Raw genomic sequence first — 15,444 nt, 5'->3', positions numbered from 1 at the left:
GAAATGAAGAATGAAACAGTAGTAATGCTAAATAGTTAACTTTGGCTGCCCTAAAAAATACATTTTGTACAAACCTTTTCTCAGATTGTCTGGGACCCCAGTTGAAAACCCCTGCATTAAAAATGCTTTATTCTACCATACAGCACATACTGTATGTCCTTTCAAACATCAGTCTGTGCTAAACTGCTTTGGTCTCTCACCAATGTGGAGAGAAGTTGGGTAGCCAAAGAACAAGCTCTCTGGGTCAAAAGATCGAAACCCCATTTCACTGCATGGCATGTTTAGGATGGCTTCTGGTGTTGACCTAGTGGAGTCAAACCCTGAAAGAGAAAAAGAGAAAATATCAAGATCGGTATCTTACAAGATGGGTTGGGAATTCCTGTGGTGGTGAAAAAAATGAGAACTTCTCACCTCTCCCAACTGTCGGGCTATTGCTCTCACTCCTCCTGTGGGAAACCCTGCAGGCCAGATCAGGAGCCTGAGCCTCACCTATGCAACACTCCAGGTATGGATGCACCTCTGGTGGGCATCCTGGCAGTTTGGGCTCCACAGAATAGGGGTAGGCTGGAGGCAGAGTAGGAATAAGGTGTGATGACTGTTCTCTGGGCTCTTTGCCGGGCCGGTAGGCTGGTAGAGTCTGGGGTTCTAGAACCGAGTTGCACTGAAGACGCTGTTGTTGCCGGTGTCTCTCAACTTCTGCAAACAGCGAGTCTCTCTGACGCTTGGACATGCGACCAAACTTTACAGCTGAGGGCCAAAGAGACAATAGAAAACATCACTACAATTACATGGTTACATAATATTTAGATTTAATTTTAAATTTTTACACATTCATTCATCCATCCATCAATTCAGCCAACCATTCATTAATTCAAACACATTCATTCATTCATTCATTCATTCATCCATTCAAACACATCCATCCACCCATTCATTCATCCATCTATCCATTCAAATACTTTCATTATTTTATCCATCCATCCATTCAAACACATTCATTCATCCTTCCAACAATTCAAACATCCATCCATCCATCAAATTTTATCCATCTGTCTATCCTTCCATTCATCCATCCATCTAACTATTCAAACACTTGTATTCATCCTTCCATCCATTCAAACATCCATCCATCCATACACATTAATTCATCCATCCATTCACTCAACCATCCATTCATTCAAACACATCCATCCATTTATTTAAACACATTAATTCATCCACTCATCTAACACATTCATTCACCCATCCATCCATCCATCCATCATCCATTCATTCATCTGTTAAAACATCCATCTATCCATACATCCATTCAAACACATAAGTCCATCCATCTATCCATTCAAACATCCATCCATCCATTCATCCATCCAAAAATCAGTCCATCCATCCATTCAAACATCCATTCATCCATCCATTCAAACATGTTAATTTATCCATCCACCCACCCATCCATTCATCTATTCATTCATTCATCTATTCATTCATTCATTCATTCATTCATTCATTCATCCATCCATCTATTTATCCATCCATCTATTCAAACATCCATCCATTCATTCATCCATCCATCCATCCATCTATTTATCCATACATCAATCTATTCAAACATCCATCTATCCATTCATCCTTTCTCACCGTTGCGGCTCATGCCCTGAGCCACACATTTTTTGAGGCGGCAGCTCTGGCAGCGGTTGCGGCTGGCGCGGTCGATGGGACAGTTACTCTGCCTGGAGCATGAATACTGCACACTGGAGGACTGACTTCTGCGGAAGAACCCCTGAGGAGACAGAAATATGGAAAGAGAGAGGAATGAAGTCTACAAGAGTCACAGTAAATGTGCTACAGAAGTCCTGTTTGTGCCTCCCATTACATCCATGCCAAAATAATAATATGTAGTATTACTAAGTAATTTGGCAATAAAATGCTTACCTTGCAACCCTCACAAGTGATAACTCCATAATGAACACCTGATGACTTATCTCCACAGATCTTACATGGGATCACCTCTATCTGAGCTGTACACACACACACACACACACACACACAAACTTGTTTTTACATCATTGTGGGAACTCTCCATAGACTTCAATGCATTTTATGGATTTTATACAGATCTAACGATAATGTTGGTGAGGCTATCCTTATGAGGACTCTCCATAGACATAATGATTTTACTGTATGAACTATAGATTATATCCCCTAACCCTAACCCTACCCCTAAACCTAACCCTCACAAAAAACTTTCTGCATTTTTACATTTTCAAAAAACATAATTTAGTATGTTTTTTAAGCAATCTGAATTTTGGGGACACTAGAAATGTCCTCTTAAACCACATTTATAGCATAATACCCTTGTAATTACCAGTTTGTAACCTACAAAATAACGCAGGCATTAAAACCTTAATAATGCACTTTGTCGCTTGTGTTATTTAGCCAGCAGATGGCAGAATCTTGAACTCTGCAAATCACGGTGCCCTCTTTGTATCCCAGAATAGACTTATCCTTATTAAATAAAATGAATGCATTTAAGGCATAAAATCTCTTAAAACAAGATTTTAAGTGTTTAAATGAAGATATGGAATGTGATATAACCTTTTAGATGTGTTTTTATGGTTCATGCTTAAATGGCCAGACAAGGAATGGTACCTTGTCCTGAAGGGTATTCTGTGATAAATAAGTACACTGATTAAAACAGAACAAATGAAACAGTTAAAGACTACATGCTCTTAAGTAAATTTGCAGTTAGATATTTTAAACTACAGTACACACTCACAGTACTTATGTATACCAACACAAAATACACAGAGGTATAAATACAAAAGCCTGCAACACACACACACACACACACACACACACACACACACACACTGGTTTTGTAACAGACTAGAGATAATCCCTGAAAGCCACATTAAGAAATCCTAATCTAGAGAGAAAGAGAGAGAGAGAGGAAAAGCAGAGTTATGATAAATGAACGAACAAATGGATGAATGAATGAATTTATGAGACATTATGGATTGTGCAATGGTGCATAGCACCTCACACATGTGTGTATTCATATGAACACATACACAAAGTGAAGCATGCAATGTTATTATAGCAAATTATATTTAACAATAAAATCAAAAGCAAAAACATGCAACGTTCACTGGTCTATGTGTGTCCTTTTTTGTGTTTCATAGTCCTTTTAAAATCCATTGATGCTAACTTGTTTAATTCTGGTCTGGGGTCTTGTCTCAGAAGAGAGTGTGATTCTGTTGTATTTTCTGGCATGTTTATATATGCTATGAAACACTGTCTGTTGGGTCCCGGGGTGAATAAACAAACTAAACAAAATCTGTCTGTGTGTGTGTGTGTGTGTGTGTGTGTGTGTGTGTGTGTGTGTGTGTTTTCAGTCAAAATGACAGTAAATCTAACCTACTTATTTCTTGGAATCCAGCAAATGTGTGTGTGGCTAAGTGATGTGGTCACATCGTCCAGTACCAAGGAACATAATCTCAAACATACATGCACACACAAACACACATATGTTTATACACATACACAGCCAAGCACACATACAGGTGGGAGGAAGTCAGTGTGAAAGAGAGAGATAGAAAGTAAGGAAGAGGAAGTGAGCAGAGAATGACATTAAGACAGTTCATAAGGAAAAGATGATACATGGAATACAAGACTGTCAGTTGGGGTTCTCTCAGCATTTCTAGATCTGTCATGTTATTATGCTAGAATTATCATATTTAAATTAATTAGTGGAAGCTGTAACATCAGCATGACCTTTTCATGTGAGAAATTAAAGCTTCTTTTGATGAGTTTTCCCACCAGGTCCATCAAAGGCCAATGCCTTTTCTCACAAAAACAACAACTCAAGAAAAATCGAATAACACCTCACAAAAAAGGGGGAGATTCACAAAGAGACACTGAAAGCAGGGGAATATCTGAGTGTGAGGAGGTGGACGTGAAGGTGTCAACCTCAAAGTCTTTTTAAGTGGTTTACTGGCTTCTCTTTCGCTCTGACTTTCCCTCTTTCATGCATGATCTTGCTCTTTCTTTCCCTCTCTCTGTCTCGCTCACAAAGGATGCAACTGCCAGTAATACGCTCTTTCATCTGTTTTTAATGCCAGGAATGTCCACCCCCCTCCTCCCCATGCCCGCTCATTCTCATCCTCTCTTCTCCCAATCCCAACATCTCCCAAAGGATCTTTGGTGGAAAAAAATAATCTGATACATCACATCACCTTGTAAAAAATTGCTTTATGGGGAATCAAAACATCTCAGATTTTTTGTGTCAGTGGTGCAAAGTGAGGGTGAAATAAATTTGCCATGTAGTATTAGACAAACTTCTAACTAGTTACTGTACTAAAAGTTATTTGGTAGGTTATTATAAGTATGGTGGGTTAAACATAAAAATGGTATAAATACTAGAATCAAAAGATTTTCATTACTTTTGATTCCGTTAACAGTTCTAAGATGTCTTCCACCAATGTGGATGTAGCACTGTACTATTTCCTGTGCTACTATCAGCGGCAATGCTTAAAGTCGCTATAGTGGCATGGCTAAAGAAATTATGTTTTAGCAAGTTTTTCACAAATGAGTGACTCTTTTTAAAGTTGCACTACATAACTTTGTGCTCTCTAGCGACATCTGTGGTTGAAACTTAACTGCAAGCAATTTGCGGAAGAATACATTACGTCAGTCGTGTTCCAGCACTGCTCTTCTGACGGATGAATCTCATAATTTGAGTTTGTTGATATTATGTTATACAGTTAAACATTTGAAATGGAAATATATTACTTTCTTTGATGAAGAAAAACAACACTCTTAGGTACATACAGTATTTGAATGAATTTTACACTTAAATCGCTTTTCTGACACTACACTCAAAGCACTTTTAAATAGAGAACAGGGGACTCTCCTCAGCCACCACCAGTATATCTTAATATGATTATTCAAGTGTTTTATCTACTATTAATCTTTGAATTGTACTACAATTTTCAATATAAAAGGTTAAGAGGTCGTGATATGGCTGATACGAATTCAATAGCAGACTTGATTATTTTTGTACTATATTGTCCATCCTTAGTAACTACAATAGCATGTCTATGCAATGCACACAATAACACTGTAAACTAAAAACATAAAACGAGGATTCAATAATGAGAGGGATAAAATATTCTTTATTAAACGTAAAAGTAATATGCTTAAATATGCAATATAACAATTACAAGAAGTCAATTTCAGAAGTTATACATACTAATTATGTCACAGTAACTTCACCAGACAACATAGATACAACGTGTTCAGTTAACACACGAGTAATGTTTGATTCAAAAATTTCTCCAGCCGGAACATGAGACAGCCGGCACTTCTTTCCTGTGTGTGCGGACATGACGTAATGACACAAGGATGAATGTCATAAGCCAGTGATTTTGCACCAAATCGAACCCGACAGATCAAAATACAAATCATTTTTATAGGCTTACCATAGTGAATCAGGGTAAGGTAAGGACATTGTTTTGAACACTGATTGTTTATGGCATGCACGAGTCTGTGTTTGTAGGATGCTAGTATGCTTAGCATTACTTATTCTTCTAATATGTTCATCATTTTATCCTTTACCATTTTATAGCATGTTTCGTTTTTTTCCGCTTTTCTACTGTTTCAACTGCATGTATTTTACCTCGTGCACCCGTTTTCTCACTTTTTTATTTTCTTTTTTCCCGCTTGTCTACATCTCGCGTCTCAACTGCGTGCATTCATTTTCTCCTCTTTGTTTTTCACGGATTATTGCATCAGTCTCAAACCTCTGCTGATCAGGAACAACATCGAAACGCATTGATCTCAAACCCTCACCGCTCAAGAACAACCATAACAACAACAAACAATTGCGGTAAGTCATGGCATCCGCTCATGTTATTTTTTCCTGCACTGCATGCCACATGTTTACTATAGCTTCTTCCGTCAGCAGTGAGGCATTTACATGTGCTAAATGTAAGGAATTAGTCAGGCTGATGGAGAAGGTTAATGAGTTAGAGACACGCATCCAAACGCTAGTGGAGGTCAGTGAGAAAGAGAAGCCGGTAGATACTGTTTAGAATGTGGGTAGTACAGCGAGCAACACACACACTTTGGTTCTGGCTGTAGAGCCCCTGCAGCAGGGCGTTTGGTTGACGTCTCGGTGGCATACTCGCTCAGCAAAGCGACACCACTCTCCCGTTCCTGTTAGGGTTTCTAATCGATTCTCCCCACTCAGTGATGCACCCACTGAGAATCATTTTGAAAGAGCCTTGGCCATAGGTGATTCTATTGTAAGGGATGTGGAAATAGAGACTTAAGCCACCATCGGCAAATGCATTATGCTCGAGCGTCTGACATCAAATCAAATTTACAAGTGCTGGCTAATGCTAAACGTAGATTTTCTAAAATTGTTATTCATGTTGGCACTAACGATGTCCAGCTTCGCCAGTCAGAGATCACTAGAGATAATGTTAAAGAGACATGTGAACTTGCAAAAACAATGTCAGACACTATAATATGCTCTGGCCCCTCCCTGCTCATTGTGGTGACAAGGTTTATCTTTGATTAGTGTCACTGAACGGCTGGATGTTTGAGTGGTGTCCGGAGAACAGCATAGGATTTACAGACAATAGGAAGAGTTTTTGGGGAAGACCTGACCTGCTAAAGAGAGACGGACTCCATCTCTCCAAGGAAGGTGCCGCTCTCCTCTCTAGTAATTTGGCTCATAGTCTTAATAGTGATAGTATTTGACTAACTGTGGCCCAGGTCAGGAATGAGACAAACTGGTTAATCCAAACGTCTGCTAGCTGTCTTGAGACGTCACACAAGTCACACAAACTACAACACATTGAGACTGTATTCCTAGATATCATATAGAGACTGTGTCTCGTCCCTAACACAAACACAAACCCCTCACTAAATCATTTAGAAATAATTTGATTAAGGTCATACTTGAAAAAAAAAAAAAAGATTATTGAAGATAAACATCATATCCACTAAATATTAGATCTCTTTTAACCAAAGCACTAATTGTAAATGAAATGATTACAGATCATAGTTTGGATGTGCTCTGTTTGACTGAAACCTGGCTTAAACAAGGATGAATATATTAGTTTAAATGATTCTACTCACCCAGATTATTTTTATAAACATGAGCCTTGTCTGAAGGGTTGAGAAGGAGGAGTTGCTACAATTTACAGTGAAGTTTTTGGTGTTACCCAGAGGACAGGATATAAATTTATGTCTTTTGAACTAATAATGCTTAATGTGACACTGTCAGATACAAATAAAAAAATCTCTGTCGCCTTTTGCCCTTGCTATAGTGAGGAGTTAGTAATATTAAGAAAGGTTCTGAGATCTGGGATCTAACATCCGTGTTGTGACTTTTGATTTTTTGATAAGTTTTGTTAGCTCTTCATGACCTATGACAGCAAATGATTGAAGTTGGCTCGTGAGGAAAATTATGAGACACTGTATTCTGAGGTGCTGTGACTGTTGATTGCATAATTCCAATTTTATTTCTGACAATTTCTATTTTATCAGTAAAAAAATTCATGAAGTCATTACTATTGTGCTGTGATGGAATATCTGGTTCAGTCGAGGCTTTATTCCTAACCAATTTAGCCACAGTACTGAATAAACACCTAGGATTGTTGTGGTTATTTTCTATGAGTTTTCTAAAATATGCTGAGCTGGCAGCTTTTAGTACCTGTCTATAGCTACAGACACTATCCTTCCATGCACCGCAAAATACCTCTAATTTTGTACGCTTCCACTTGCGCTCCATTTTCCGAACTGCTCTCTTGAGAGGGTGAGTGTGATCATTGTACCATGGTGCGGGGCTTTTTCTTTAATTTTTTTTCAATCGAAGGGGGGCGACACTATCAAGAGTGCTAGAGAAGACTGTATTTATATTTTCTGTTATTACATAAAGTTATTCTAGACCTTTTGCCTTACTGAGTATGTGAGACCATTCTGGAAGATTTTTAGTGAAGCTATCTTTAGTGGTCGAAAGAATAGTTCTACCTGAACGATAGCGTGGTGTAGATTGAGTGACATTAGCAGATCGCAGCAAACAAGATACGAGGTAATGATCTGAGATGTCATCGCTCTGCGGTAGAATTTCTAAAGTATCAACATCAACACCAATGACAGAATTAAATCTAGTGTATGATTATGGCAATGAGTTGGTCCTGTCACATTTTGTCTGACTCCAAGAGAGTTGAGAATATCGATAAATGCTAATCCCAATGTGTCATTTTCATTATCTATGTTAATGTTGAAGTCACCAACAATTAAAGCTCTATCTACAGTAACTACTAGATCTGATAGAAAATTTGCAAATTCACCAAGGAAATCAGAATATGGCCCAGGTGATCTATATACTATCCTTAGGACATGTCCCAAGAAACTTTAAAATGGCAGTCATCAAACCGCTTATTAAGAAGCCACAGCTTGATCCTGGAGAATTAGCTAATTATAGACCGATTTCAAATCTCACATTTATGTCAAAAATACTAGAAAAGGTAGCGTCCTCCCAACTATGGTCATTTCTACAGAGTACTGGTATATATGAACAATTTCAGTCAGGATTTATGCCCCATCACAGTACAGAGACTGCACTTATCGGAGTTACAAATTACTTGTTCTTATCAACTGATTGCGGCTGCATTTCTCTTCTAGTGCTTTTAGATCTTAGTGCTGTCTTCGACACCATAGATCACAATATTCTCTTAATAGGCTGGAGAATTATGTTGGCATTTGTGGACTTGCATTAGCATGGTTTAGGTCCTATTTAACAGACCACTACCACTTTGTATGTGTAAACGAGGAATTGTCAAATCAAACAAAAGTTAAGTATGGAGTGCCACAGGGATCACTTTTAGGGCCTGCTTTCCTCCTTATATATGCTTCCCCTGGGAGATATAATCAGGAATCGTGGAATAAGTTTCCACTGTTATGCCGACGATACCTAACTTTATATTTCTTCTAAACCCGACGAAATTTCACAATTCTCCAAATTAGCAGAGTGTATCAATGAAATCAAAGATTGGATGGCCAGAAATTTCCTTCAATTCCGACAAAACAGAGGTACTAATTATTGGACCAAAAACCTCTAAAAAATAAGCAGCTAAAATATAATTTGACTCACGATGGATGTTCTGTTATGTCGTCTTCTACAGTGAAGAACTTAGGTGTTATATTTGATACCAAACTGCCCTTTAAAAATCAAATTCCCTATGTTTGTAGAACAGCATTCTTCCACCTCAGAAATACTGATAAGTTACAACACATGCTCTCTGTTGCTGATGCTGAAAAACTAGTTCATGCGTTCATGACCTCAAGACTAGATTATTGTAATGCATTACTGGGAGGATATCCAGCAAGATCCATAAATAAACTTCAATTGGTTCAAAATGCAGCTGCCAGAGTGCTGACTAGAACCAAGAAATATGATCAATATTAGCCCCATTTTATCGTCGTTACATTGGCTACCTGGTTAAATTTTGTATTAATTTTAAAATTCTGTTAACTACATACAAAGCTTTGAATGGTCTAGCTCCACAGTACTTAAGTGACCTTCTGACACACTGTATTCCATCACATTCATTACGATCACAAAATTCTGGCCTGTTAATAGTTCCTAGAATATCAAAATCCACAAAAGGAGGTAGATCATTTTCCTATTTGACTCCTAAACTATGGAATAGTCTCCCTAACACTGTTCGAGATGCAGACACACTCACTCAGTTTAAGTCTAGACTAAAGACTTATCTATTTAGCCAGGCATACACCTAATTTATCCATCAACTGACAATTAGGCTGTTTTAGTTAGGTCTGCCAGAACCAGAAACATTTCTCATAATCCATAACTCTGCAATAAATTTAATGGCATCTACGCTAATATTATTCTGTTTGTTTCCCTGTCTCAACCTCAGAATTCATATCCCGAGGTTACCAGAGCCTGCCAGATCCAGCTCCGTTCCTGCTTGGTGTTGGACTCCACTGCTCATGTCGCTGAGTGATGACGACAAACTAAAGCCGGTACTAGCCAGACATCACTTCAGTCTTTTATGATGGACTTTAGAAGATGAACTGATGCCAACTCCAACTGTAAGACATCGGATACTTCATATGCCACTGCCTGAACCTTGGATTTAGGATGGACCCCAACGAACCTCACCAAAATGACCTGCCGGCTGAACTGCATTTCACCTCATTGATCTCTACCTGCATCACATTTGTCTATTGATGGACTACACTCTTAAAATGAAATACACAGACTATCAATTAACTGCCAACAAAAGCCTTCATCAGCCAACTAACAAAGGACAATGCATCTATGTGAACTTCTGCAGCTAATCCACGATGGACTTTAAAGACATTAGTCATTAATCTTACAGTTCAAACTAAATCTTTTTTGCCCTTAACACTTACTTAGTTTACAAATTTTAAACCATGACTTGTACTGCACACAAATAACTAATACTGGCATTATATTCATGCTGTTAAGCCAGAGGGGAACCGGACCCCACAGTGAGTCTGGTTTCTCCCAATGTTATTTTTCTCCATTAACATCTTATGGAGTTTTGTGTTCCTTGCCACAGTCGCCTTCAGCTTGCTCACAGGGGTTCTAAATACAATTATTATTTAATTATTTATTTTTATACTCAAATTAAAATCATATTTAATCAAACTACACAATGGTGACTAAGACTTTATAGATATTACAGTTTCATTTTCTGCTAAAGCATTGCTTTGAAACGATGTGTGTTGTGAATAGTGCTATACAAATAAAAATGACTTAACTTTATAAACTCAATAATTGGCAGTTTGTTCATTTTTAACCAAAATTTTTTACATAGTGCAGCTTTAACTAGTTATTTTTTATAAATCGGTTAAAAATGCTGTTCATTCAATGCTTTTCATCTTTATATAACAAATAGTGGATAGCCTGTGATGAATAGCCTGAGTAGTAAAAAAGTTATCTTGATCATGGCCAGGCCCAGGTGGAATTTATGTGTGCAGAACTCTGCAGAAAACTCCCCAGATTTCTGCAATATTACAGATTCTGTCATTCACAAAAGTACTACTTTGTTTATGTTCTTTTATTTAATATATGTCTGTTTATTTGGGTATGCTTTTAGCTACCATTATGGGTATAGTATGCTCAGCTACATTTAATGCATTTTACTAAGTTAAAATCACGCAGAAATTCCACAGAATTTCGCAGAATTTTCCTCAAAATCAGTGGAAATAAAAGTCTGCTGATACCATCTGGGCCTGCTCAGGGTGCATTCACTGGTAAGTGCACAAAAAAGACTCTTGTATTTGGATATAAAGATCCATTCAGTTAATATCATTCATTACCAAACTGAAAACCACATCCTCATGAATCAAACATTGTGGATTTGATTTCTGACTGAGGGTGCTGTTTCATACATTGGCATCAGAATATAATGTGTAAGATACACGAAATGATAAATTTGATTTTTATTCCTTTATCTTAGATCTTTATCTTATTATTTTTTCAAACAAAACACTAGTTTTTTTGTGATACATCTCAGTACGTAAAAATCGTAATGGTGTGATATACAGTATTTTCTTTCTACCACCCAATGATGATTCTGAGAGAAAACGCACCAGCAGTGTACAACTGCTATCATTACCAACGCAACTTCCACACATCTGATTGACAACATGTAAAAACACACTCTGATTTCAATTTTATTGTTGCTTTATTGTTCACCATTTCTTGATTTTTCTGTTAACTTTATCAGACACACTAAAAGCATGCTATATTAATGTGATCCATCCAACAAGAATATAAAGTCTTTAATTATCTAATAATGGTGTTCAGTAAGGAGTGAAGTGATAAAATACATTCTATAACATTTTTCTGTCTTCATGCTGTTCTAAAAATTCTGACGAAGTTGACCAAATTTAATATTTTTCCATCTTAACTTCAGACAATTGTTTGCTCAGTTGAAGCTGCCTATAGAACCTAAACTTAAATGCCAAAATTTATCCCACAAGTCTTAACAGACATTATTAAAATGGGATGACGGTGTTGAAATGTTGAAGCTGTGACCACAGGGACTTAAACATTGTTTGTCTGAAATATAAAAAAATATAAAAATTACCAGACCATGTGTCCTACTTGTGCATCTACCATGAGCAGGATGTGGAAAAGCGGTACTCAGAGTTATAGCTGACCATGACATTGTCTGATTTATTCAGGATTATAAAAAAATCTGACAAAGTTGACGCAAAGTGAGGACACAACTTTGATAGGCAGTTTTATTTATAGAAAATATCATTTAAATTTTACTTAAATATATATCTTATATATCTTATATATCTTACAGATCCCTACCTTTGATTTTATATTTATATTAATAAATGTTAATAAACATTTTTTTTACAAATTTGTTTTTGGCAGTTTAACATTGTGACCTCTTGGTGAGGACAAGTTAAGTTACATGTGCTTCCAAGTATAGAGCATGCATTTTTTTAAATTATAATGAAATTATTTAAAAATATAAGTGATAAATGCTCTGAGTATACACATTTCCTTTAGATTTAACTTTTTCAGTATTTTTATTATTATGAATTTATTGATTTTTAACAAAGAGGAATTGTGTATACAGGACATGTTTTTTTCCCTTATCTTAAGAATCAGTGTGTTATTATCGCTGTTATTTAGAGTGTTATTCATTTTGAAATTATATGCTTAAATAAAACAGTACATTTTAACAGACAGCTTACTTCAAATGCTCATTCAACAACACTCAGACCCAGAGGGTAAACTTTTGCATTAAACCGAACTGTGCACATGTATTCATTGGACAGCCTACAATTAATTTTAAATAATGCCAACTTCAAAGAAAGTATTACATTTTTAGAAACATACAATATGCTATGTACTGCACTCTATTCATGCACCCCATACTGAATGAATAAGTATTGTTTAGTATGTAGTTAGGGGAAAAAAAATATTTGGGGGAGTGTTTCTTCAAAAGTAATAAAGCAATTGTTAATTGAATTGCTCAGAAACCGAAATCGTTCAGTGGAATCAGAATCGGAAGCAGAACTGTTAAATCCCTAACAAATCCTAGTGTGTGCAGATATTAGTGTAAAAAGAGCAAGTGTGTGTGCCTACTTGTATGTTTCTGTGTCACTGTGTGTCACTGTGATAAGCCTGAGGTGTGTTTTGGATTGGGGCACTAAAGGAAACTCTGACCCTGTTTCTACCTGGTATTAAGATGTGTTTCAGGTGATCCAATCACAAGTGGTCAGTGCTAAACAGGTCTAAAATGATTTGTGATCGTATCACAAAAACCACATTCAGAGGTAGACCTAAATGCATGTGACCACATCACATTTGAGGTGTAAACACTAATCTGTCCTGAATGCGCCCTGGCAGCAGCGAAGCACTACCCCTCACCTGTCAATCAATTAAAATTTTGCTGGTTACGTACTGCTTTAAAAGGAAATAACCGTCCTATCTATAAATTTGAAAAAGCGAATACATATACAAGCACGAGAACTTCACAGATCTTCTTCAGTTTGTCTGATGTCAGCATGCAGTGATGCAAATGAGATGTGCACACACATCTGAAGCCCAACTAACACAGGTACTCCACTAAATCAATGGATAATTTTGCTCAAAATGTTGCGTTTGTGCTTAGATTAAATTTCAACTGCATCTGGAAGAAGCATCAGGCCAGCTTTGTTCGCGCTTTTTTTCCTTTTTCTTTTTTCTTTTTTCCTTTTTCGCTGTTTATTATGATGCAGTAACACCCTGACATTTTGATATATTGTATATTGTCATGAAATCAGAGACCCTCCCCTTGAAATCCAAACACAAGTGGTTACAGGAGACGCATTTAAGTGACCAGGTGTAAACAGTGATGTGTCTCACCTGACCACATGTGATCGGATCACCCTAGACGCAACTTAATACCAGGTGTAAACGGGGACTCTGCTGTGCGGTTCCCCCAGTTGTAAAGTGAGTGTGTGTTCAAGAGAGAAGGTGTGAATGTGTGAAGGATGTACTGCATTACATAACAGTTATCTAAACATGAGGGTAAAGATGCTAAATGTGCTGTAAGTGATGTTAGCGGTTCTGGAACTTTGGAGCAGGAAAGCAGCAGTGCATCATCTCAGTGTTGTCAAAGTTGTTAACTGCAAGGATAGTAAAATACCGTTCTTGCACCACTTAGCCACGGCAACTGCTAATGAAGATAAATATATGCCGTTTGACTTGAATGATCTGCTTTAACTACTACGCTCTCAGCTTCCTGCTGCCCATACATGGGCTGCCATGTGAATGCACAAAATAATTGACAGGCAGAAAGAGCCTCAAAGATTGGCTGTATAAAGATTCACATTTTTCTTTGCTGTTCACAGAACCCAAGTGAATTTCCTCTTGCTTTACACTGAAAAAGCCTTAAGCAATATACTTATACTATAACCATATGCAACGCTTGCTCTCGTTTCTTCAACTGCAAACTATTGCGGTAACTATTGCTAATTTTTCAGGAATATTTATATGAATAAGTATATGGTTATTGCTATTACACAGTTGTGGTACGTGCCTATGTGTTTGTTAAACTACTGTAACAAACACACTCACACCCACACGTTACTCAACATATTTTGTATCTGCATGAGGGGTTCCTTCATGCAGGCCTCTCACACACATGAGGCTTGCAATCTCAAAAGCAATCTCTTTCTGAAATTACACTGGTACCTACATGTTCATATGCACACACAAACAAACACTCCAAATGAAGACAAATATGTCCACATAGACAAAAGCCTCTCATTCTCATTCTTTATCTGTGAAACCGCAAGCTGATTAAGGGTAAATAGTCTCTCTTTTTCTTTTCTCTGCAATCTGTTCACCTTAACCACATGCTGATACTGACAAAAAGGGTTTCTCATCTCAGTTCATACTTTATCGTTCCATCCAAAGTGCAGAGAATGTGATGAAAATATTTACCAAATAACCATCCTAAATTTTTATTGGGGGCTATGAGTGAGGTCTGCAGAAAAAAACAATGTCCCATCCCATGAGTTTGACAATCTTAGGCATCACACTAAGATTATGCATCTTGAGACAGAAAATGTCTTTGTAATTTAAAATTAGAATTACAACACATTACAAAGTATTTGCAATTATTACAAGGCACTTACCTCAGCTGTAGATTTGCTTAAAACACTGAATTATCCATACAAATATTGCTGCAAAAACACTAAACCAAATTTCAAGACAGCATTATCTAAGCTAAAACTGAATAAATAAAAAAACTTGCCTGTCGAAATGTACTGTAGCCAATTTTGCACTATGGACGTGCAACTGCAGTTGTGTGATTGCAGTCATACAGGCTTCAAGAAATTAAGATACTATCTCTTACCTATATGCTG

The 15,444-nt window shown here is 37.1% G+C and overlaps 1 protein-coding gene across 2 annotated transcripts in view; it reads right to left on the bottom strand.

Moving 5' to 3' along the window:
* The window catches only part of LOC127454579 (nuclear receptor ROR-alpha A-like), a 46,793-nt gene that overhangs the window by 4,115 nt on the left and 27,234 nt on the right, over positions 1-15,444 (bottom strand). For both annotated transcript variants that reach the window (XM_051721870.1, XM_051721871.1), the window contains exons 2-5: positions 1,930-2,015; positions 1,636-1,777; positions 412-747; positions 201-320 (exon numbers count right to left, since the gene is read on the bottom strand). In XM_051721870.1, the coding sequence (XP_051577830.1) occupies positions 201-320; positions 412-747; positions 1,636-1,777; positions 1,930-2,015 (684 nt within the window). The remainder of the gene's footprint in view (positions 1-200; positions 321-411; positions 748-1,635; positions 1,778-1,929; positions 2,016-15,444) is intronic.

Source organism: Myxocyprinus asiaticus, chromosome 16 (genome assembly GCF_019703515.2).
Source record: "Myxocyprinus asiaticus isolate MX2 ecotype Aquarium Trade chromosome 16, UBuf_Myxa_2, whole genome shotgun sequence".
NCBI classification, from domain to species: Eukaryota; Metazoa; Chordata; class Actinopteri; order Cypriniformes; family Catostomidae; genus Myxocyprinus; species Myxocyprinus asiaticus.
This window is presented reverse-complemented; position numbering and strand designations above follow the sequence as displayed.